The sequence below is a fragment of the Clarias gariepinus genome, chromosome 4 (assembly GCF_024256425.1).
Source record: "Clarias gariepinus isolate MV-2021 ecotype Netherlands chromosome 4, CGAR_prim_01v2, whole genome shotgun sequence".
Lineage (NCBI taxonomy): Eukaryota > Metazoa > Chordata > Actinopteri > Siluriformes > Clariidae > Clarias > Clarias gariepinus.
In genome coordinates, this window is record NC_071103.1 from 20168117 (window position 1) to 20195770 (window position 27654).

General features: G+C 36.0%; 1 protein-coding gene across 1 annotated transcript; it reads left to right on the forward strand.

The window, feature by feature from the left end:
• Nucleotides 1-218: 218 nt before the first annotated feature.
• Nucleotides 219-27593, forward strand: palmdb (palmdelphin b). The gene is made up of 8 exons (XM_053494550.1): nt 219-426; nt 8817-8881; nt 9855-9935; nt 10046-10176; nt 13329-13443; nt 23630-25691; nt 25852-25940; nt 26555-27593. Exons 2-8 carry the CDS (start codon nt 8837-8839, stop codon nt 26633-26635), a joined length of 2604 nt encoding a protein of 867 aa, XP_053350525.1. The 5' UTR covers nt 219-426; nt 8817-8836; the 3' UTR covers nt 26636-27593.
• Nucleotides 27594-27654: the final 61 nt, after the last annotated feature.

Here is a 27654-nt window from a genome sequence, read left to right on the forward strand (position 1 = left end):
AATCTTTATTGGGTGATTGAGATTCAGTCAATGAGATCTGCATATTGGAAAGCATCAGTGTGTCTGTTTGTCTGTTGTTTGGCAGCATTATATTCGCATATGGTCTGGCAGCCCAGTTCTGACAGGCTCAGGAGGAGCTTGGAGAGTGGGAGAGAGAAAGGAGAGAGAAGAGAGGGGAGTGAGAGAGAATTAACCAACAGAAGAGAAGAAAGTGGCGGTATGCAAGTGAGGGAACGTGGGGGCACTCTGCCAGAGAGTGATAACCCCAGCTTAACTCTCAGCCTACATTACCTGCACTTCTACACACTTATTAGTACACACGCATGCGCACCCACTCAGCAATGATGGTCTGTAGTCTGAGCAGAGCAAAGTGACTTCCCTCCAGTTTGTGCTCACCAAAGATCTCACAGCAGCCACAAACTATTGGTAAGTCTATGCTTTTCTTTCCTCCTACTGATCGCATTCAGTGTATATGTTTAATCTTCTTTAACTGTCTGCCTGGTACTGTCTGATTAAGGCTAATATCTGACTTCACTATGTTGATTTGAAAAAAGGGGGGAAAAAGTATAATTACTGGCGTAGATGGCATTGGTTTTGCTTTGAGCATGTTGTCTTTGATTCAGTAATCTTATAATTCCTTTAAGCTTGGCGTGTTTCCATGCTTGCCAACTGTCCCAGTGGGAGGTCTTTAATGCCTTTATAATAAGATTTAAAATCGTCTGACTTTTGGTAACTCATTACTGTCATCGCTGATAGTCTCAGGAGGCTTACAGAGTCACAGTGACAGCAGCAGTGTGCTGGGGGGGAATTCCCCTACTCATCCCTCTTTTTCTATTGTTTAAATGCTTGAATGCAATCATGATCATCTAAAACACAACTCCAATAATCTATCAATGTCCGTATTAGCCTCATGGTTTATGAAATAATAGACACATCTGTTTTTCATGTCACTTATTGAAAATCAATTGTCCTGTAGGATTAGACTGTTAAACCATTAGCAAAAAGATTAAGGACTGAAGATTACTCTGTCTTTCTGCACTCTAACACGATGTTAGCTAGGAAAGCTTAATAAAAAACAAATGGAGCTAACTCCATTTACAAGCGATTGGAACAGATTGACTGCTTTGTCTTGTACACGTTCATGCATCTGCCACATTAACCAAACTGGAGATACAATCCTGTTTGCTGTGATTACAGAAGGATTAAGATTTATCCTGATTTGATTATGTTCTGTGAATATTTAGTCCTGTGTTCAGTGTACGATTAGAACTACATAAAAAGAGAGGATGTTAAAGTGTTCAGACCAGCTACTGACCCTTACCTGTTTACAAATACAGCATGATGTAATTGTTGTCCCAAGTCAGCATGACTTGTAGTGTTTTTTGTTGTTGTTGTTCACTTACATTTAAGCTAAATTATCCGTTTCACTTGCTGACAGGCCTGAGGAGCACACAGGATAATAGCTGTGTTCCATGGCTCGGCACAGCTGGAAAAAAACAAACAAAAAAAAAACTATTTCCGATCTTCTGACAGCTTAGGCCTTCCTGACATAACCTTTTGTAGTCTGTTCTCAGAGTGCTTGTCGTATCCTATACCACTATGTTACTGTTGCTGAAAGTTTACTGTTATGGACTAATGAAGAAAGCCAATAAGGGAGATATTTATTGTTGTCTTATCTAATAGATCACCAGATCTACAGTACTGTATGTGCTGTCACTTCTGTTTTCCTCGAGAGAACAACTAACCTTTACCTTCCATAGCAAAAAAAAAAAAATATGTGAAAAGAAAATATTATTTATAAAGATTAATACTGTATATATATATATATATATATATATATATATATATATATATATATACACACACACACACACACACACACACACACACACACAAATCTGTCCAAACATTCTTTAATTAGTATGAGATTTACACAGATAGAGGATCAGTTTAAGCAACACATCTTTAATCTAAGACTAAAAAACAAGGTCCTGAAATGAAATCTAGAGATAATTACTGCATGTCTGTTACTGCAGCTTGTATATAAAAGGCGTGTTTTTATTAGTCATTGGACCTTGGGAGGGAGAATACATTCAAGGCTCTATTTTTGTATGTAATGTCTACCGCCATAACCCTATCAGACATAGGCTTTTTGTTTCCTATTTGTGCTCAGTTGCCATTTTGTTGCTCTGAAATTAAAGCATCTGTGCTGATCCGGATGAAGCAGTACAACATGGGAAATAACATACTGAAAATTCAGCAACGCGGGCTGATTTTTAAAGTTTTCAGCTGTCAAGGTCTTTTCTTACTGTCAACACATTACAGTATATTTTTATCATAAAATCAAGTAAAGATGCTTTGCAGATGTGCACTATTATATCAGCCCACAGCTGAACCAATGTCAGTGTAATCCAAATACTAAATAGAAAACCTAATCACAAATGACTGAAATACAACTAACAAAAAATAAAATGAAATGTAAGTATGAAGAAAACAAAGTATGATTAATAATGCATGTAAATATTTAGGACAATAAACTAAGCCCAAACATACTGGATGAGCTGCTGAAATTAATGTCAGGATAGCGATGAGTGTGTTTGTAAAAGAGATTTACAATAGTGCAGCGGAAAAAAGCATATTTAATACAGGTTAATATGTCAGTCAGCTAAAAAAATATATAAAGATGAAACCTGGAAAATTAAATAGCTCATTTTGAAAATGTCACTATGGTGCACCATGTATACTCAGTTCATAATGATCAAATCTGACATAAAAAAAATGTTCTGGACACCCCGATATTGTGAAAGATATTCTATGGTATTTATCTGGTATTTTTGTTAGTACTAATTTGCTTGTGAATGTGATTTTGGTCAATTTTACAGCTTAAATCCTTAACAGAAAGAAATGAGTGAGTCCATTAATTACAACTTTGGATTAATGTGTTCATTAATAAAAAATTGATTAGCAGAAAGTCACATTGATTTTAATCAGTCAGGTCGTAAAAAGGAGTTAAAAGTCACTGCAGCATGATAATGTGTCACTTAAAAGCTATTTTAGGTTTATCATCTTTATTTGATTAAAGTACGGTATATGCAGTAGCAATATATATTCATAATACTGTGATAGACATAATATTCCAACATAGACAATTTCCATGCTACTGTAGTCATATTCAGAAATATTAAACCCTTTGCAAGGGGTCTAACACCAAAATGGAAATACAAATACCTATACATCTAATTGAAGAGGGACAAACGCACATATTTTCAACATGCACTGCAATATTTAGCACCGTAGAAATATTTGTTCATAAATGAAAATAAAACATATTTATTAGACATTGTGCTTTAAATGTTTAATACATTTTTGTTTGCATATAATCTGAGTATTAAGCAGCCATCCATGACATCTCCTACTGTGGCTGGAATATGAGGTTACACAGAGACTAAGTACCCTTTAGTTATTCACATGGGGAAGATTAGAGATACACCAGTAAAATTAAACAAATGGGTTAATCTACATCAATCAGCAAACAGATATAAAATGGCAATGGGATCTAATATAAAAAGCATTGTAGAGGATTAGTGTTTATTTTCCCACATGCACAGTGAGGAAGATGGTAGCATTAAGCTTCCCGCTGCTCCAAATATACAATTAGACACTACCTCTATGTCAACAAACTGTTTAGAAGCTATGCCAGAAAAAGTCTGTCCTTTTTATGCAACCTCAAACAAAAGTGTCTGAGGTTCACTAGGCACAACTGGAGCCAAGTTTTTTCAGGTCAGATGAGCCTACAGTGGGGTTGGTGGAAAAAAGAGGTGGGGGGGGAGGCAGAATCTTATAGAGATCTTACAAAAAAAATCTAAAAGCAGAGAATCTGTTAGTTACTGTAGGGCTTATGCTCTAATTCTTATAATCAATTCTCGAGGGGTCTAGGTAAACTTGTTAAGTTACATCACATCACGGATTGCATCATAGAGGAATTTATTTAATTAAATATTGTAGCTGCATACATAACCACATTCCTTTTTGATGTTTTAATGTAGACAAATGCTATTTTATTAGCACCTAGGTGTCCATAGACAACGATGTTATTTGCAGTGGGGCTATTTACGCCAGTGTGTATAGAGGAACTCTAACCCTACGTAACCCTCACCATATTGAGCCAGTATTAGTTATACAAACAGCAAAACTGTTATGTGTAGCGTACCTTTTATGAGTTGTTCTACAATTTAATACAAATGTATACAGTTAATTTAATCTAATTTTAACTATTCATACTATATACAATTTACAATATTTAATCTACTCCCTCTTACTCTCTCATCGTCATGGAGCCTATCCCAGGAGACTTAGGGCACAAGGCAGGGTACACTCTGGACCTGGACATGGTGCCAATCTATTGCAGGGCACACACATACACACACTCATTTACACACAACGGGCAATTTAGGAAAAAATTAACCTAATCTGCATGTCTTTGGACTGTGGGAGGAAACCCACTAAGCATAAGGTGTGCTAAAACACACTCTATAGACAGCAAGTTTAATTAAAACAGCAACAAATCTGCGTTGATTTTACTGTCATTCAACATATTCATTCTGCACTGCTCTTCCCACTTTAGAGACTGTTTAGTGCACATGCTTTACCAGATTTATTACATTTTAAAACATTATTTTGCTATAACTGTTGGGCTAAATTTACAATTGATATGAGATTTTACTTTATAATTAGTCCTATGATGAATAATTTATATATAATAAATTACCAAAAATTTTGAATAAACAAAACTAATAATTTATACTGTATATTTATTTTATATATATATATATATATATATATATATATATATATATATATATATGCACATACAGTGAGGTCAATAAGTATTTGATCACCCTGTGATTTTGCAAGTTCTCTTACTTAGAAATCATAAAGGTGTCTACAATTTTCAGCATAGGTGCATTTCCACTGTGAGAGACAGAATCTAAAAAGAAAAATCCAGAAATCACATTGTATGATTTTTTTTAACAATTTATTTGTGAATTACTGTGTCAAATAAGTATTTGATCACTTACTCAGCAAAAAAAGAAACGCCCCTTAACAGCTTACAGAAAGTAGGCATTTAAGGTCACAGTTCTAAAAACGCAGGACACTAAAGAGACTTGTCTACCCACTGTGAAAAAAACCCCAAAGAAAGATGCCCAGGGTCCCTGCTCATCTGCGTGAACGTGCATTAGGCATGCTGCAGGGAGGCATGAGGAAGCAGTGGAAGACCACGTGTAACAACACCTGCACAGGATCGGTACATCCGAATATCACACCTGCGTGACAGGTACAGGATGGCCACAACAACTGGCCGAGTCACACCAGGAACACACAATCCCTCCATCAGTGCTCAGACTGTCCGCAATAGGCAGTCCATGAGGAGGAGATGCACTGTACTTCAAGCATATATATATATATATATATATACATATATATATATATATATATATATACACCCCAAACACCATGGCCAGGTGACTTTAATACCATTCATTATTAATTATATACCAGCTCCATACTGGTGACAGGATCATTGGCATCCAAGGCTCATCAGATATCAGGACACACAAGGCATCACAGCCTGTTGTGTATGAAGCTAAGCAGGCAAAGAGTTCAAGGATGTGGCTCTGGTCTCCATGAAATGCACTAGACAAACAGATCTGATCCATAGAGGCCTCAATTTGCGATCGACAGTGACCCCCCCACTCATGTCCACATACCCGGATGTCTTGTAGGTTAAGGCCCTAAGGGGCCAGAATTGCCCTGGCAACATTAGGGGAATCTACACAATTTTGTGCTTATGTTTTGCGTTAATTTAATGGCTGATCAGTGTATATAGGACTGTGCAAAAGTCTTGAGCTTCCAAAGAGCCAGACCTTCTTATATTTTTAACATGGTCTTATGGAACAATTCTCCTGGCTTCCTTGGCTCTCATTTTTGGCCAATTTGGCCACTTGTTTTTCAGTCCAGTCCCTGTACCTGTACCTGTCCTGTGAATGTTTATGACGAATCTTCTAGGCAGAAGAAACCATCTAGCATTGTGGTTGTGGCATCAGATTGTGGCAGATGCAGGTAATGGCAGATGATCAGGCCAGTGATTAGTATACTGGTAATTCAGTATACTGGAGTGCTGAATGGGTGAAACAGACAAGAGGGGAAATGATGGTGCTCCTAAGGTTGTTTCATAACCAATTTTTAATGTATATTTAAGCACTGTTTAGCCTGTCACAGCAAAACAGTTGTTCCCCTTTCTTTACTTTAATCTACATAATTTAATTACATTTAATTTAGGGGTGAATTCTTCACGGTGTATATTAGATAGAAAATGATAACTTTGACTTAATGTGATTTCCTGGAGAACCTTTTAAAGAATGAAAAGCTTGATGGCCACAAATATAAATAAAATGTTTAAATAGTATTATATTGGTATTATAGTAGCTTGAGTAGTATTATATTGGTATTATAAATCCTCCACTCACTAGGTATGTAAATTTTCTTTTGCAGTAAATTTTCCAGTTATTTCTTTCAGTCCATGCCTCCGAAAGGTTTAAGAGTGACTGACTAAGTGACTTTGTGGTGGTGGCTTTAACATAACCTAAATGACACACATACTTTATAATACATATAATGAGGAATGTATGTCATTTAGGTAATCTTAAATGTATAATAATCTATATAATGTATGTATTATATATATATATATATATATATATATATATATATATATATATATATATATATATATATTGCAGTAACATTGTAAAAAAAATTGTTTCTTATTGTCATATCATGCAGTAAAAAAATACTTTTTTTTTTACTGCATGATGTGACAATGAGAAACGAAACAATTTTCACAAAATATGATAACAAGTAACAATCTTTGGAGCACTTTAACTGACGCAATAACTTTAACTTGCTTTAACTTGAAAAAAAAATCTCTTGAAATTTTTTTTTTTTTCAATCTAGGTCTGGATTTTTTGCATCAATTTGTGCTACATGGTAGGACCAGACAAAGATGTGCACGGGCCTCAATTATTGTAAAAATGTGTTACTGCACATTACAGTTCTATCAGTATATTGTTGAACTATGTAGATATATAGAAATATATATAAGTAATATATATATATATAAAAACAGAGTATATTACAGTATATAATATTAGTATCATACAGTATATTGTTGAACTATGTAGATCAGAAATATATATAAGTAATATATGCATTCTCAGACTATATGAGTTAATATGCAATGTTATAAACAGACAAGAGAACATTCTTAAAATACATCAGTCAGAGGTAGGCAGTATTTTGAACCACAGAGAAGTGTCATCCCTACACTGAATCATTGCATACTAATCATTCCACCCATCCATCAACTACAAACACGCTCACACCACAAACACTGAATACTAACATAAGTGCAAACTTGTGTATCACTTCACACAGCTTGTGTATCACTTCACATCACAACAAATGTAGACCCAGCTCAGCTGGACTTCTATAATGCACTGCTGTTACTGAGGAAGTCTGGCAGGTGCTTTAAACCAGTTGTTATGTTGGTGTCAAATGGACACTGACCTCTGCCAAGAGGTAGTTTCTTTTCACTACAGTGCTGACAGAGATTCCCAGACATACACGCATTAACATGCTGTAAATCAGCCCTCCTGTTGGAGACTTGAGAATGGATGCCTAATGCTGGTTTTTCGGTGCTGAATCTCCAGTGACATTAGCAGACAGGTAGTCTGTATGAATACGTCAACACACTACAGAATGTTGTCATTTTAGTGTGGGCACCGCATCAGTGCTTATCAGATTCCTCCAAAATGTGAACGTGTTGGGAAAAAAATTGATGCAAAAATAACTCTGTTATGTTAATTACCCTTGAGAAGTAGTGTTTTGACATTGAAACCTCATACGAGCCTGTAGTAGTTGGTGTAAATCAATGGCCTATTTACAGTACGCACCAGTGCTATTCCTGACTGGTATTCACATAAATCACTGAGGAGCACTCCTATCTAGGCATGTTTCATAACTGCACATTGTTATCTGAATGCCTTTTTCTGACTGAGTAACATAATGGAGGCCAAACAAAAACATAAACAACATAGCCTCTGTCATTCATGTCCAATCCATCACAAACTCACTTTGAATATGAGGAATATTTATAGATCTTATAAAAGGACCAGGCTTATAGTATTGGGTTATGTTCTTGGAACAACCATTTTAGTGACAGAACCTAAAACAACTTGACATCTATCTTCCATGATACCATGACAAAAATAACCCACAGCTACTATCTTTACTGATACACTGGCATTTACATTATTTCCCTTCTCTTATTACTGGCATGGAATTTGTTGCCCCATTATCCCTTATTTATTAGGAATGAGCATGTCACTTCCCAATGTAAGGTCTTCGTTTTCCACACCCACAGCTGGAACAATCTGACATGTGATATGTCAGGAAAAGCACCACAAACCTGTTTCTTTCTTTAACTGACACTGCAATAAATTGTCGACCTGACCCAACACTACCAATCCAGTCATTCCTCAGAGAGAATAACGTTTTTTTTTTACATCTTGCACTTTTTTACTTATTAAATTTTGCTTCCAAACCCCACAAATTTTCCAGGTTTACCCAAGAAGGAATTGTGCTCCTCTTTACCAACCATCCACCCACCCATAGTCTAAATTTGGATTCTTTTCTCTTGAATTCTGCCTGAACCCCATTCTGGTTGTGTGCATCGCTCTGATGAGATTCTTTCTCAGCTCTCTGTTTTAGAGGCAGTATGGAGGAGGCTGACCTATTGCGGGAGAGACTACAGGCCATCACAGTGAGTATACTACTAGAAACACACTACATGTAAAAATACATAGTAGAACAATATTTTATGCTTGCTTGTTGGTTTTTACCCAGTCTTCATGGCTTCTACATATGAGGATTCTATATTTGTTCTCCAAGGTTCATTCAAGTGTGCTAGTATACTTCTTTAAAATAAAATAAAAATAAGAGTATGCTTTCAGTTTACGTTTGTGCACTTTATAAGATATATAAAACAAAATAATTATAAGGTATACTTGGTTTAAATTGACAAGTATCCATAAAAGTGTAAATACTTTGGCCTATTTAATATACTTTTGTAAACTGTGGAAAGAATATAATGTTTTTTTTATCCCTACTTATCTGTACTGTACATCTGAAAATAGTATTTTCTTAAAAGCACTTTGTGTCATTACAACACTAAAACCATTTAAAAAAACATTTTGTCATTACAAATCCCTGGCATAGTTTAGCATAATGTTCATGTAAATTTAGCAGTGAATCCTAATAAATGCATAAAATATGTACAATTAATAAAGATCTGGATACTGTATAAATCTGATTCTTCTCATATTGGTACAAAAATGTTATCATTTCTTCCTTTTTTTGATAGAGAAAAAAATACTGTTTTTAAAACAAATATTTTCATTCTCTGGAAATTTTGTTTAGGCCAATGTTCATGTTTTTTTAAATATGTTTATTTGTTGTACAATTATCAGATTTTGTGTCCTATAAAAGAATTAAAGGCACATTGGCATTAAAACCTTTCCCCAAAGGTTATACCTCTCAATATCATAAAGAAGCAGTTATATGTAGTGACCTTATGTATAAGCAGTTATATATAACTCAGCTTATAACTGCATAAGTGAGTCCAGTGACAAAATATACAGAGCTCACATCAGCTTAACAGATAAGATAACAAATAGGCTAACTGTTTCCAAAGTTTTGGAGACTAATATGTTTTTGTTGATCATTTGTTGAAACAGGAGAAAAGAAGAATACAAGAAGATATTGCAAAAAAAAGGAGAGAGATTGAGGAAGAGAAATTAAAGCTTCAGTATCTAAAGGTATATAATGTCTTACAGTTTTGCTTTACGGCTTATTGTACAGTTTTGTAGTTCACAGCTTTGATGGAGTTGAGGTCTATAACAGAGAAATCTCACTGTTGTCCGAATAGAAAAAAGCCTTGCGGGAGCAGTGGCTCATGGATGGCCTGAGTAGTCAGAATGAGCAGGAAGAAGAGGCCATGAAAGCACAGGCTCAAGAGGTGCAGCGGCAATCCATGTTCTTGCAACAACAAATCAACAGGTACTCCAAACAATAGAATGACTTCAGTTTTTCTGTGTCTATTTCTGTTATTTTAAGTGCATGTCTGGACTTCATCCTGTGTAGCCTTAGGCTTCAAGACGAGTCAATTTAATGCTTAAAAAAAAAAAAAGACATAAACCTATTTTGGAAGATCTTAGAGTGTCTACATAGGACCATCCACAGCAGCAGAAGTGCAGAAGCTACATATATAGTTGTAAACATTTACTTTTTACATATTCCTTTTTTTTCTTATACTTAGACTTTTTCATGTCTCATATTCTTTTCTTTACATATTCCAGCTTGTTGGGATGTAGGGATCAGAGCCTTAATACAGCCCTTCTTGAACAAATAAGGTTTGACAGTGCTGGTGCCCGAGCCCCTCGACCTCCTGACCAGTAAACCAGACCCTTATAATCATTAAGCTACCACTGACCAACAAGTCAAATAGCATCAGCATGAATCGGATAGGGGCAAAGGGTCAGAGGAGCCACAGCACTAGATAGGTCTAAGGATCAAGAGAATGTGTCATGTCAGGCAGAAAGATTATTATATATTCTGTCTACCTACATTGGCTCAACAACTAAGAAATGACTGAAAAATAAGTACTAAATAAGTCATCAAGAAAGCAGTATTTAATGTCTGATATCTTAGAATGGGTCATTTAAAAAAACTGAGAATTTGTGAGAGTAAACAAAATAACTAATTAATAAATTCAGCTCTACCTATCATTTATATCATTATATTTAAAATGATGCAGTCCAAAACCTGAACATAGATCATACCACCACAACACTTTGTGCCACACAGCTTTGTTTCTTGTTTTATTTCAAGCAAAAAGAATATAAATTGAGACTACTTTTGGCTTGAGAATCTCCTGTACCTTAGTGAACTGTCTGGGCTTTAATCACTAAAAACAAAAGGCAATCTGCGGGAAATCTGTCCTGTCAAACAGAGGAGACAACACATCTTTTGTTTTTATAAATGATTCTGACACTTCAAGTTCAATGTCATGCCCCCAATCACAGCAAGGAGAAAGACATTCTCTGTCTTCACTCTATTGTTACAACTGTCTGTGACCAACAACCTGGAGGATTAGTTTTACATTTTTTCCCAATTCTCTGGCACTTGTCTCAGAGCAGTCTTGCGCTTCTCACAACACTTGTGCAACTCTTAAAACATGTCCTATGCTGCAACAAACAACTAGTTTTACCTGCACGATGAAGACACCTCTACCCCCAACCCCGACCGCTGCCACACAACAATTTTTTTAATTTATTGTGGGGCAAACAATAAATTATATAGTGAAATACAGCACTACATCATATAAACTGTGGTTTAATACTTACAGTATAAAATGTTATTGCAGAGAACTGTAATGTGCAGTAACACATTTTTACAATAATTGAGACCCGTGCACATCTTTGTCTGGTCCTACCATGTAGCACAAATTGATGCTTTTGAAAAATATCATACAAATTGAAAAAAGTATGATAATAAAAACTATGATAATAAAAAATTCTATGATAGTAAGGCATCAAAACACTCTTTTGGCGCAGCTTGGTGTATATGAAGCTTAGCAACAAAGAGTTCAAGATGTTGATCCTAATCTTAGGATCAGCATTGGAATACGGTTCGGAAGATCTCAGGTTCGAACCCCACAACCACCAAGTTGGGCCCTTAAGCAAGGCAGTTAACCCTCAACTGCTCAGATGTGTAATGAGATAAAAATGTAAGTCGCTCTGGATAAGAGCGTCTGCCAAATACCTCATTGTAAATGTAATCTCCGGATCTCTAAATTTAATCGGTTCAAATGTCTATAGGACAAATGAGTCTGATCCATGGAGGCCCCACCATACAACTTATCGCACTTATACGATCTACTGCTAATGTCCTGGTGTCAGACACCACAGCACACCAACAAAAGTCTTGTTCTATCATGGTTTGAGGGGCAGAACTATTTTTGTGTCACGAGAAGAACTTTTTTTATTAAATGTTACGGCTGATCAATGTACATGTATAATATACACTTGCTGTGAGAAATTTAAAGCAATTTCACCACCTTCCTGTTAATGATGATTATTAACTAGAGCTGTGAGCTTCTCTGTGCCAACAAAAAAAGATTTGTCAGACAGCAGTCATTCGGTTGACCAATGCACAGTGGAATAGGAAAGTAGACTTACACAAATCAGGAATGTCTCTTGAAGCCATTTAGAAGCAATTGCAGATTCCAAGATCAGTTCACACTTGTATTTAAGTACAAGTTACTAGGAATTAAGTCTTTGCAAAGGTCTGGAAGAAGATGCAAACCGTCACCTTCACATGTAAGAAAATTCATTCGGAGGGACCACTATGCCACAGACCTGCCATGAACTGGAAGCTTCTGAAATTCCAATGTTAATGTTTTCAGTCAAATGAGATTTACATCACCATGGCTGCTATCCAAGAAAGAAGAACCTGCTCCAAAATTAACACCTTCAAGGTCATCTAATGGAGGTGTCTAGAGCTAACTAGAGCTATGTTTGGAGAATTAAAAGTGAAACATTTAATCCCAAGAACACTGTAGCATGGTGGTGGTGGCATCATGCTTTAGGGTTGTTTTGCTGCTAGAGAAAGTAGAATAGTGAAAAAGGAAGACCTTCAGTTCTTCAGTATAACTGCAAATCATTAGCTAGATAGTTAAAAAATGGACAAAATGTCCACCTTGTCCACATTTTTAAAAATATATTAAAGAATAAATATATTAAAGATATACTTTATTTTATACAATAAAAAAAAAAATCAACAACATGATGTAAATTTTTAATGACCACAACTGTATAAATCTTTTCAAACATCCTTTGGAACAGTGCATTGGATGGAAGTCTCAATGGAAATATGTATTAAATAAGCCTCACCTCTCAGATTGGCAATGCTACGATAGCGGTAAATAGACAGCAGACAAATAATAACATTATCAATGGGCAAAATAATAATAATAATAATAATAATAATATTATTATTAATAATAATCGTGATTTTTTTTTATTTATGTCATTATTTTTTATTTCATTTAAATAAATTATAAAGTATGTTTAGCTTGCTCAAAGTTAATATTATTTAGATGTTTCTACATGATAAAATGTTTTTATTCTTTTTTTTCCCCTGTTCTGCAGAATAGAGAGGGAGATTGAGGATCTTGAAACAGAAGAGATGAATATCTCAACAAATGAAGAACTCATTTTAAAGCGACTGAAAGAGGTGGAGAAGAAGGCTGAGGATATTATAAAGGTATTGCATACTTTAGTCCTTTTCTCATGAAGGCTCTGATGACATACTTCAGGATGTTGCCAACAGCTGATGGGTCAATAGTGTAAGGTGTGGTTAACTTTCAAAACTATTATTTTGGCAGTCCGAATGGACGAAAAATGGTTTGGCAGAATAAGTTATTTTGTCAGATTTTTTTTTACTTCATCCTGTGTTTTCATATCCACCAACTGTATTTCTACACAGGAAGTTAATGGCGAAGTCAAAAAAGGTAAAAAAAAAAAAAGAATATATATATATATATATATATATATATATATATATATATATATATATATATATATATATATATACTGTATATCTTTCTTTGTTATTTTTTGTGTTAGAAGTTGTAACATATTGCTGTTTTGCAGTATCAAAACCACATGATTTATTTTAGTAATATCTCATTCATTGCTTTTACAGAGATGATTCAATTTATCTGCTCTGCAATACCTGATATTCCTAACTCATATACCCCAGGCCTTATGAGAAGAACCAACACTGCGGTAAAGGATTCTAGTAGTGAAGCAGAGAAAAGGGGTATGCAACTTAAGTAAAAATTTTAATATTTGAATAAAAATTATGACCATTAAGATTATCTCATACCACAAAAATTATAACACTGCAAATCAAATTTTACATTTAATTTTATTTAAAAGGGAAATACAGTATAGATTAAGCAACCGTTCCACCAGTGACCCGAGTCTTTGTATTTACACATCGTTTAATTTTCTCCACTTAAATCCTAATTGAACATTTAGCACTGAATTACTGTCTTATTAAAGGTCTTCATTATCTTTCAGGGTAAAGTAGTTAAGTGTATAGATAAATTACTTATGGAGCGTATTAGCAGCAACTGGAAGACAAATAAACATGCGGTGCTAAAAGCAACTAATTAAAGCATTCCAGGTTTAGATCTTTGTCAGTGAATTTCCATTAAATTTACATTTCTAATAAAAATGCAAAAACATTTCTAATGTCATATTTTGTAAACTTAAAAATAGATTTGTTTTGATTAAATAAAATTTATTTTATTATCAACATGATAATAAGGAAAGGAAAGGTGTGGGTTGTCTGAAACATGTCGTGAAATTACGTATGGTAGAAAAATATAAAGAATATTAAATATTTCATATTATAATATTGCTAATATGAGTCTTGGGATGACGACATTATACTCTTTATATTAATTAGAAGCTGCAAGACTACAGTAACCAGGTGAAACCCACTAAATCAAAAGGTGAGTCTTAGGTATTATATGTTTTGGTGGGGAGGCACTTGTGATGCAGGAGGTGACTCACAAGTGCTGAAACCCACAGAAGCAGTAGGAACAGAGCATAAGAATAAGCACTGGAATGAACTATCCACAGCAGGTAGAGCGTCAATAGCAGGAAAATCTGTCAGAATCAGGCACCAGCATCAAATCAGGAAGCAGTAGAAGACTTCCAGATAGAAAGAACAGTTTATTAGGTACAACCGGATTGGCTGTGGATTGTGAAGGACTACTTAAGACAATAATTAGTTATAATTAAAAATATGAGGGCACCCTATGGTGTGAGCATGACATCATTCAACAACATGATTGACTGCGTGACAGACATAATTATAAGGTCAAAGCATCACACAGCATCACACAGATGACTGTCATGCCCATGACAGTCATCAATCTGCACCATTATCTTAAAGAAAAGCTATTTAACAAAGTCTCTGACTGAACAAATAGGATATTACTCCAAACACTAATTGGGAGGCTGATCCATAAATGGAGGTTTTTTTTATGAAAGACAAGATTTATTTTTTTAAATAGCATAGATAATGTTGAAAGCCAAGTTTAAGATTGTTGATGTACCTACTGGAATATCCAGACAACAAGGCATTACAGGAGACCAACCCACACGTTACTAGTTTAAAAATGGTAATTGATGAGCATTTTCCTGGGATAATGTTTAAAACACAGTTGCTAGAGTAAGCTAACTGCCTAACTTAAGCTAACTTAGCCTTTATCCTTCAGCCATGTTCGCCATGGAGATCAGCGTGGAGAAAGACCTGCGCACAGGCAAAAGTCAGGTTCTATCCTCTGCCACAGTCACTCCACAGGAATTCCTGCAGGAAGCGATCAAAGTCTATGATGATGGAAAGAAGTCAGTCTATGCTGTACAGTCAGCTGGAAAAGAGTCTGAGGATACACTGGATGAATTGAGCCCCCTGGAAGTGGAGGAGCTTATAAGAAAAGCTGCAGCGAAGAAGAACCCAACTGATGTGGAGTATCATGAGCCAGTTTTCTCCAGCAGGTTGTCCACTCCTCAAAATATGGAAAGGGGAATGGTTAGTCCAGGTCCCAATGGGTTCCACATACAGAACAAGGCGCCTGACCTACTACAGCCTGACAAACACACCTCTCAACATCAAGAATGTTCCCAAGCCATGATTTCTTCTATTTCAGATAATGCTACTTTCAACAAAAATGCTGTAAACAGACAAAACAACAATATTACTCAATTTCATGAAGGTGAGCATACAGATAAAGCAGAGCTTATGCAGGAGCTACAGGAACATAAAAAGCTCGTTCCAGTATTTGATTTAAACCTGGGATTTGAGAGGTGCTGCACTTTCGATCCGAGAGAAAATGCTTGCTTTAGTATAGACACCTCGTCAGAAATGGACTGCAGTGAGCCCGTCACTTTGATTTTTATGGGTTATCAGAATGCAGAGTCTGATGAGGAAAATGATGTGATTCAAGCTGAACTGGTGGTAATAGGCAATGATGAAGAAAAAGATGATGAGGAATCACCTCTCTCATATCATCCACAAGGCTACTATAGCAAGGTCTTCCAACCCAAGAAGGATAATCTTCATCGTTCTGAAGTCAGGGACAATTTTACCAAAAATCACAGCCCTGAAGGACAGTGATTAGTATACCAGTATTAGACACAAACACAGACACCTCAGGTATAATCAAACAGCATGCCGAATGTGGCATCTAATAGCATGATATATCACATTTAACCTTTCTGTAGTGTGCATTCAGGAGACATTCGGGAGTATAATATTTCAACATGCCTGCTGAAATATCCCATATTTCCTTCAGTGGTCTAAGGAACTCTTTGCATCTTTTGCAAGTATATCTTAACCAAAAATAATGGATGTTTTGACAATTAGTACTTGTTTGGTTTAGGTCTATTTTGCTTCAACATATAATATTCCAACAACTACATCAAGGCATGGCATTAATTATGTGATATCATTTAGCCAGCAAGGTGCTGGACATTGTTAGGAAGACTGACTGTTTTAACTTGGTCAGCTGTAATATCAATCTTGAATACGTTTAAAAAAAAAAAAGATAAAATTTTGCATCACATATTTCAGCAGGGGTGCTCTACTAACAGTTATGCTGAAATGTGTAATTACTCCTGGCAGATAAAGAAGAATTAGCTCCTCTCAGTGGACACAATTAATATTTTAGTAATAATGTAGAAGCATAACAAATAAAAAGCAAATATTTAATCTACTTTTTTATTTGTTTAATAATGTAACATCTAGTAAATATAATCTTACCTGTTTGTTTTTCCTCTAATAAAATCCAATTTAAAAAAAGCATTGCTTTTGACATTATTTACTAATAATTAAAAAATGCAAGGGCAAGGACATTTACTGATTTAATTCCATTTCGTGGCTAATTTTCTGTCACCATAGTTTTAATAATCTGTCTGTTGTATCTATTTGTACTTCTGGGTCCAAGCACTCATCAAACATCAATTTTTCTTGAGTCATGCAATGTGTCTTTTGTTACTTTCTCCTCCCACAGACATCCACTGGGCCAAAGTGGGATTGAACATCTGTCTATGGCCTGTGTGAAAGTATAAAGCACAGTATTTCACAGTATTTCCATGACCTTTCCTGTACATCATTCTTCATTGAACAAATTGTCCTTGGTCATTTTCAAGGCACAGTGGCTGTTCAAAAGACATTTCATAACAGCTGCTTAAGATTCAGTTACATAACCTATAAAACTATCCATTATATAATCAAGAAAATAACAAAAATGTACAAGACTCTATATAAATATATGTTTTCTGCCCTGTTCCTTCCATAACAGTAGAAAAATTTAATCCAAATTCTACTTGTACTCATTGCGCTCCCCTTTTTTCTTGACAATGAAACAGCCTCAGCTATAAAAATGTGTAGTTCCTGCACAGCACGATCCCAGACATCCATATACAATGAAGACATAACAACGAAACTATGGGCATTAGAATCTATTGTGCTTTAAAGTAGAAATGAGATTTAATATAATGAATATTAAAAAAATAACAACGATCATTAAGAAATAGATGTCTTTTCCTTCAGAAAATAGTTTTGTGTCATTTTATGTAAAATATTATATCATATGAACACATTAATTTAAGGCATATTTAAAATGCAAAGGAGCATATAAATTTTGTTTTCTAGTGAGTTATTTAAGTGTAAAATAATTATATATTTTTTTAAACTACGCATCTTTAATATTGCAGCAAGATAATTCCAGTACACGTTTCTTGTAAATGTACTTTTTGTTAGAATGAAATAAATTGGTATAGTAATGAGCAGAGGCTTAGGTGGCTGTCGCCTTGCACCTCCAGGGTCCGGGTTCGATTCTTGTCTAGGTTCGATTCCTGCCTCTGTGAACATGGAGTCTGCATGTTCTCCCAGTGCTTGGTGGGTTTCCTCTGGGTACTCCAGTTTCCTTCCACAGTCCAAAGACATGCAGATTAGGATAAATGGTTTTCCCAAATTGCCCGTAGTGTGTGAATGAGTGTGGGTGTATGTGCCCTGCGAATGTTTGGCACCCCATTCAGGGTGTGCCATGCCTCATGCCCTAAGTCTTCTGGGATAGGCTCCAGGCCCCCCACGACCCTGTATCCTGTAACTTGTAGCAATTTATTTAACAATTAAGCTATTTAATTCACGACATATACAGTACAAACTATCAGCGCAATTGTAGAGTGCTATTTGTTACATCTAGAATTGCTACATTTTAGACCCTACAGAAACCCTAGTTGTAGTTCCTTCAACAATTGATTAATGATAGACCATTTTCAAATCTGGTATAAAGGCTGAGCACTATTATAGATGCTCTTGGTGGTCGATATAAACCCAAAATCAATTTAGATTCAAACATGAATTTGCTGCTTTGTTTTTTTTTATGTTGCTATCATGTTTTTAACTTTGTTGCCATGTTTCTAAATTAGCTGTTGTGTTTTTTGGTTAGTGTGTTGTATTTTCTTTGTATTTGTTAATGTGTTTTGCAGTTTCGAGGCACGGTTAATCCTTGAAAAATCCTTACAGTAACTAGAAATAAAGTAAGTCTTCACCTGAGGTGAATGCCAACCCTTTGTATAGCCTAAAATATTTTTGTACTGTGTGTGATGATGTGAGAAGAGGAAACATGTTTCAACATTTCATCATTTTGATGTCATCAGACTTTTGCCTGGCTAATATTGTTTTAGGCAGACTATTTGTGTATCCCAGTTTGACAACTACTGTCTGTGAAAATACATTGGCTGGCTGTGTATTAAGTAATCATAGGAAACTTGTGATTTTTGCAAAGTCATTAATTGTGTGGGTTTGGCTGATTATCACTGTTTTGGGTTTATTCAAGCTGCGCTTTTATTATTATAATGCCTATGTATCTTGAGCACCTGCAATACTATGAACTGAATAAAGAAATGTTTGAGTGCGGCCAAAGTTCAACACAAAACTCTTTAAGGGTCCACCGTGTCCCCGTGGCCATGGCTTTCCATTCCAGATGTACTGAAGACCACATACACTTATTTAAAAACAAGGGGAATACCTTAAGCACTTGACTAAACAAGGCTTAGCTTGCATGGAAAACTGTAGCAGCATCAGTCCTCTATAAATAAAATCAAACTTTTGATTTTAACCTACTCAGAATAAGAAATGTTAGGTTTGTTTAATCAGGACATTTCCTGTGTGTTGCTGACAAACAGGAAGAAATCTGAACTCACAGATCTGATTCCTGCTTGTGAATGTCAGTTGGAGCTAAATATCTGCAGTTCTTGCTGACAGTTTCTGAGACCTCCTGTGAGAGCGTTAGTGTGCATGTATTTGTGCGAGTGTGTGTGAACGTGTAACGAAGCAGCAGAGACAAACTGCTCAGCTATTGGCTGCTTCTCACACATTCAGTGCTAGTCGCGTCTCTGTGGCTAGAGGGAAGAGCATCAGCTTAGCACTCTCCACTCTGCTGCTGCCACATAGCAAGGTAGGACAGCGACAGCCACACTCACAGACAACTCCACACTCATTCGCTTCACTTTACAATTACAGCTAGTTTATCAAGTGACCTGTGTGTTTTATAGGCAGGATGATAAGCTTTTGAGCGTTGCAGTGCTGTTGGTTGGGAACCTTTTAGAGAGAGACTGCAGGATTATTGTGGGGTTTTAAACCACCAAGTAATAAAGAAATACTGACTTTAATCTCACAGTATTGCAAATAGGTGCAAGTTTACAGATAGATAGGTTATTGCATGTAGATTGCATGTATGACCCATTTTTTTATGTTTCTTTAAATGTGATTTTTTGCTGCAGTGTTATCTGGCATGAGAAGCAGATTTGGGGTAAATTTTGCATTTAAGCTTTTTACAGAAATTACATTTTAAGATTATTATATTTAGGAGGAAAGAGAATCATGTTTATGTTGCATTCTAAATACACAAATTTTCATTCGATCATTTTAAACAATTGCATCATCATTTTTGAAAAGCAAACTTTTATATCTTTTTTTTCTGTAAATATAGATATCATTATCTTTTGAAATTATACTATTTTGGATACCAGCACAGATTTTTCTGCACCTGTCAGCATTATTTCTGATAGCTTGGCAGTTGCAAAGTTTCATATTGTGAGAGGGAGAAATTATATTATATGGAGATTATTGGTACAAATGTCCTTTGTCCATTTTTTTATGTTTATTACATATATATATATATATATATATATATATATATATATATATATATATATATACATATATATATATATATATATATATATATATATATAGAGATGAAAATAGAAAAGTGCAGATTTAAAATGCTGGTCAATATCAAATGCTTTTCCAAACCATTAGCATATACTGTATGTAGGACAGAAATCAAAGAAATCAGAGTGGATGGAAAGTCAGTGGAACTGATTGCCGATGATGAGTTTCTGCTCCGTCATTAAAAAGGCAAAATGCAGGAGGTAATTGAAATTCTGTAGCAATGAGAACTTGTTTATACTCACAGCAGTAGATCTCTGTAATGGTAACTTGAAATCATAAATGACTCTTAGATTGACAATGTTTTTGCATTCTCCAAATGTGATACAATAATAATTGTAAAATGTTATATAGGGTTAAAAAATACATATGGTTCAGTTTGAGTAGATTTACTTGCTGTATCAGATCTTTTTTTTATGACTATTCTCTCGTGAAACTTGTGAAACATGTGCCCCTGCTGTGCAGTGGCAGATGGAGCCTAATCAAGCTGTCTCTTAAGGCTGTGAGCTTTTCAGAAAAGTGGCTGGCTGGAGGTCTGAATGGCCAACCCACGCACTGCCGAGTCACTTTAACTTCAACTCTGATTATGATTCACAGGTTATTGTGCTTCAGAGAGCAAAATGTCCTTGAAATTAAAAAGCTAATTATTGCACCTTCTTGATTCTCATTGAACCAGGCAAATTCTCTAGGTTCTGAATGATTATATGAATTTTGAATATCTCTATTGCAAGATGAGAGAAATGATGAGAAAAGCCTATCTGTATTTCATAACCTTGATCTGACCACTGACCATCGAACTACACATGAGCACCCCTTCCAATCCATGCATGTTGTGCAATCAATTACAGACCACACAGATCATTATGAAAGCTTGGAGTGGAAGAATTGCCCGAAGCGACAGGCATTACAGACCAAAGCAAACATATAATGGCATATCTGACATTAATGCCATTTAAAGGTTCATGTATTTAACCTGCAATCACAATCAGAGAGCATGCACATTTTTAAAGAAAAATAGTGTACTTAGCAACAGCATAGAGATGATCGCCTACCGGCGATTCTGGCTAGAGACTATGGTAAATGTTTGGCTTCCGAAATACCTCTGTTTCTCTGGGTCTTTCTTCACTTCTAATGTCACTGAATTATTTATTGCATACTGATTATTATGACACAAGTGCTGAGACTAGGAGGCTGTGAGCATGGACGTTTACTCACCAGCTGAGCTGTTATACCTTCTGGGCTGTTGCCATGGTACTCAACACTTTTCCCTGTCTGTTGTTTTCTTTTAATTTCATTGCTCTTTATGCTTCTTGTAGGGTTCATTTAGTTGAAATCATGTATAGAAGTTGAAGTGGAGACCAATTGAGGCTTTTTTTAAACTATATTTAAATGCTTAAGCTTTCAAGAAGTATTCTGAGAGATATATTGTTGTGAAGAGGTATTACATGGGAACAAAGATTATGGATAAGAGCAAAGACTGCAGATTGTGATGACGCAACACCGAAATGTCGATGAAACACGTTCTCCAATAGCCAATGAAGTTTAAATGTATTCTGTAGTAAATCTATGCTTTGTAGCCAGTGGCTCTTGTGTAAGAGGTTTAGAATTAGAATACACACTATACTAAAACTTGGTAGAGGTACTGTACTGCTAAACTCATTGTTAACTTTCATCAAACACACAATCAGTAGATGTAAATGCACTATACTGTACAATTAACTGATGTGCAGTTTTTATTTGTGATTTAAACCCTCTGACTGGATAAAACAAAAACATACAGCAAATGTCTTTAAATCAGTTTTATCTAATTCTGCTTAGTTGAGCTTTGTGTAAAGTTCTGTTTTAGAACTAAAAATAAGGATGTTTCATTATGAGATTCTGATCTGTTTCATTCACTTCCTCTCTTCAGCTTAATGGCCAATAAGGCAAATAAAATGCCACGGTGCATCATACTGTATGTGTGTGAAGAACCCATTCTGCATGCTTACATAAGGAAAGCACTTAATTACTTAATTCCATCAGGTTTTAGCCTTTCCTTACTCAATGTCACGCAATGTGTGAAAGGATTCTCTACAGTAGTAAACAAATGTAGCCTTTCGAGTTACATAACGTGAAATCCATTATTTTAAGGGCTTTAATCAAAGTGCAATGTTATTTACAGTTTGCAGTGAATGGATTGTGTGGTTACACACTTTTAACAGGGAAAGACCGGAACATTTGAACCAAATGTATTTGCTTCAAAAGGTATTGTAATTTGTGTTAGGGTTTAAGGTCAAGTTCATGCTTCTGTCATGGCATGACATCTGGTCATGACATCAACCAGGTAAGGTACCCATAATGATGCTATTAGCATATAAGCATAATTTATGCTTGCATTTAAAACATTTTTTCCATAATATATTACTTGCATTAATAAAAAATGTTTTTGTTTCATGTTAATGAATGTTGGTCTTAAATAAGTACAGGTGCTTAAAACAAGGTTCAGTTATACAGAACCTTGTAGGTTCTCCTTGTGCTACCTGGGCAGCTCTGGCCCCTCAGGGTAGGACTCCACAAGATCTCTCGGGGGTGTGCGGTAGTGTCTGGCACCAGGACCCGGCATATCCCATGGGTGCTCGATTGGAGTGGCATTTAAGGAATTTGGAGGCTGGGTCGGCAGTCTTGTGCCTGTCTGGACACGTTGCAGCAGTCTGTGGTGCACTGGGCCTTCTGGTGTCTTTCTATCGTAGCCAGTATTGATTTTTTTTTTTAGCAAGTTTTTTAGCTGCATTGGCTTTTCTGAGGGATCATACCTAATTGGCTGGCCTTTGGGCCGCCCCAGGCATAAGTGAGCCTTGAATGCACATAATCCTGTCACCAGTTTATTGGTATATAATTCGTAATCAGTGATAATGTGATTTCTGATCACTGTATAACACAAATAATCTTGACCCTTGTCAAAATGCTGTACATTCCAGAAACTGCTAAAATAAATATGGTGTGCTCAATGCCTGTTAATGCCTGTTAAAGACTAATCATCACATACAAGTATAATGCGATCTTACTAGTTAATGGCCTCCGATCTGGAATTTATCATTTGTTTACCTCTTTATACTTATGAAAAAGTGTTTTTTTTTTCTTCTTCTTCTTTTAGGGAGCTGTAATTAAAAATCCAGAATCAGTTGGGACAGAAGTGAATGACGGTTTATCTCCCATTGAGAATCAGAAACAGACAGAACTTAAGACCCTCTCCAACACAGTCACCATGGAGACAAGTGAGCAATCCAACACAGGAAATATACCAGACTATGAGATGGAAGTCCAGGAGACCGAATTAATTGAAAACAAGCTCACAAGTGCTGAAGATGAACAGGTTTGCAATGATGATGTTCTATTCGAATCCTTGAATGCCAATGTAGCTGATGCCATTTTAGCAGACTTGCCACCCACAGTGACAAATGGTGATGAAATTGAAGATATGCTCCCCCCTAAAGAAGCTTTAGTATTAGATGACACAAATGGTGAGCTTAACCGCAACGAATCTATTACCTCGTCTGTGTCTGACACCCCATCTAGTGCTGAGAGTATGTATGAGAATGAGGCGATGCAAAAAAGACAGGATTCAGTTAAAGAGGAACTGTTAAAAAACATTGTGCCAGTAATAGAGGATGCTGAAGATGTAGATATAGTGGATCCACTTAAAGCAGAATTTCATTCAGATATCTTAGATGGCTTAGCCTGTGAAGTAGATGAATCTTTGTTGGAATCATTTATCCGGGAAGAAGTTATGTCAGACATTTCAAATGAATCTGGTCAAAATCCAGAAGACTTGGATGAGTGTCTATTGGTGGAAATCGCTGCAGCATCATCTGACAGTGAGACTGATGAAAAATGGAGAACAATATTTTCTTCCTCCATTAATAGGGAGGATGATGACTCCTATCTTGACAGCCTTCAATTAAGTGCACAAGAGCTTTTCATTCAAAAGCCTGCAGTGGAAACTGTGGAGAACCAATTAGATTCACAGGAAGATCCTGAGCAGGAAGTGCCTGTAGAAGATGCTGTGTTGGAGCAACCTGAAAGTTCTCCAACTTACGTGCAGCCTACACAAGAGATCTCTTATAATCCCTCCACACTATTCCATGGCTTGTCCAAAATATCTGAGGATGAAGAGGAGCTTGGGAAGGCTTCTGTAAACAATAAAGACTTTTCATCTACTTGTGTCAAGGCAGACTCAAACAAGAAAATGCCAAAAGATTACTGTGTGATTCAAGAGATGAAGAGTGAAAACGTCAGTACAGAGCATGTGGATTTCAGAGTTGCGCGCAATCAGTGGCTGCAGATGGAGGAGCAAACAAAGACCTTCACAAACCAGTCAGTCATCAGGCCTGCGACCTGCCAAGGCAACCACAGCTATATGTACACACCAGTGCGCAACATTGACAGGCAGAAGAGGGAAGCTGAATTAGAAAATTTGTCACTTGCCAGAGACTACCTTCAGAACCATTTTAGCCCATGCTCAGAAGATTCAGGTGTCGATGACTCTAGTTTCAGGTCAGCTAATGATGACCCAGAGACCCCAGTCGAAAAAGAGATTCGCTCTCCCGTTGAAAACCAAAGACGTGAAAGGGGAATGTCCAAATCGTTCTCAAGTGACTGTGTGCCAGGAAAGGGAAAACCAGTCATCTTGAACCCTGGGAAATTATGTCAAGAGGTTGATGTGAAGAGAAAAATGCTTGAACATCAGGAAGATGATTGTAAATTATCCCCCAGCACCCAGATGCCGTCATTCATCATTACATCCTCCCCAACAAGAACAAATAAGCACGAAATGGAAGCCAATAACGTCATTATCCTCGAACCTGAATCCAACCATCAAAGCCCACGTCATGCTGGAAAGCTGGTGACATCAAAATCTGCTGACTGGAGATCAGAGGAAACCCCCAGTGTAATAATACTGGAAACATCGAACCTCATTATTCGAAGTGCATCTGAGCTAAACCTTAACTCTGCCTCTGCAGTACCTGAAGAGAAAGCTTTTCTCAACAACCCGTTTTTCAAGCTGCGGTCCCGGAGCACCCTCTCTTTGGTCGATGAAGAGATTAAGATGGTAAAACAGCGAGAGGAAGAGCTAAAAATACAACGAGAAAGTATTTACTCGAAAGAGAATTTCCTGGCTTCTCCCAGTCTGCTGGACAGCACATATGACAAGCAAGGTTTGTGCATTTTCATATACGGGGAACTTTAATTTCCATGAACTATGATTAATTTGAGAATCTTTAAAGCTTCCTCACTTGTTGGCAAATATATACCATGCAAGTTTTTTTTTTACATTTAGAGAAACACATTATAAAGTCATTAACTTCTAATTTTCAGATGATATTCCATACAAATGTAAATCATCTCCCTCATCCCCTATGAAGACTTACAAGATGGATCGGTCAACCCTGTCCTGTGATCACAGAGTGAGTTCCAGTCAATCTAAAGTCTATACACATAGTTTATACAGTATATGGCCAAAGGTTTGTGGATGCCTGACCATCACACCACATGTGGACCTTAATCAAACTGTTGCCACAAAGTTTAAAGAACAAAATAAGAATGTCCTTGAATGCTGCAGTATTAAACATTACCTTTACTCTAACTAAGCGCCCCAAACCTTTTGCAGCATAGCAAGACCTCTGTACACAAAATAATGTATATAAAGGCATGGTTAGTGAAGGTTAAAATGGAAAACTTCAATTGGCCTAAACGTAGATCTTACTGCAACACCATTGAACACCTTTGGGGTAAATTGGATAGCTAACTGATCTCACAAATGCTAAATGATGGGGAAATCCTCATTACCACATGTCAAAATCAAGTGAAAAGTCTTCTCAAAAAGAGTGAAGATTATAATAATAGCAAGGTCTCTCAAAGACTAAGTCTCTAATAGGATTTTAAACTCACATATAGGTGTGACAGTCAGGTGGCCATATAGGATATTTTTTAATCATTATTTTGATTATATGATATAATAATACTGGAAATGTAGCTCATTTTTTCAATTTAAACTTACGTTAACTATTTGCCCCCATAGTTTCCTGAGGCCTATTCTGGTGGTCGTCGTAAAAGTGCCATGGCTCTGCGGTGGGAAGCAGGAGAGTTTGCAAATAACTAGAGAAAAACAGACTAGATATCAATCAGTAATTATTCTTGTTCTTCGTAAGAAACGTAAAGCACTGCTACAGACTGATACCGAGTTCATCATAAGCACATGCTGTTGCTTGTGTGATATTTGCAGCTTTCATTTATGTTCTCTCAGAGTCTAGAGATCTGAGCGCTTGGCAAGATGCCTAAATGTTGCTGAATCTTAGTAGTTCAGTCTATGCTTGTTCTTGTCACAAATGTCCGAAAAGATTTTAAGCATATTTTATTGTAATGTCTTAGTACAGAGTTCAGGAAAATGTGTCCTGTATTTTCATACTGTATTTTCTTGTAAGGCAGGTAAGTAGATTTATCTGGGCTATACCTAAATATGTAAAACTACAAAGATTACTTGGGTTATTTCTACCTTTATTCTGCACTACAATGAAGCCAACCTAAGATTTAGGCCATTAGGCAATGTCTTCTGCTACCTTTTTAAACTGGAAGTCAGTATTTGGACAAATACAGGTAGTCTACATGGACACTGTTGTTTTATGACAAGATCTTCACCTTTTAATACTGTATACGTATTACATAGATTCAAAAGGGAGAGTAATATTAAACACTGAGATTTAACTGTTTTTTCTGTGCAAATGTAGAATCATAATGTAATGCATTCCTATTTGTCTAAAACATATTTGTATGCTCATGTGACTCTGTTTAGGGCAATTAGATCTAAGTCTAAGTATTATGGCTATACATGTTACTATTGCTAGTTTTTATTCATATATGCCATCAGCAAGTACACATACGCATCGCTTTATATCTGAGAAAAGAATGGAAAAAAACAACACTTAAGTTGTAATTTAAATGAGCATTGAAACAATACATTCAAATGAGCATTGAAACAATAAAATTTAACAATAAAAAAAACATGACTTCTTTCTTACATAGCTAGAATTCTTTAAAAAGTAAAAAGTAAAAAAGGTCTGATAAATGACCTTTAAATAATGTGAATCCAGACTGGTAATAGATTAGCATAAAAAATAGCAT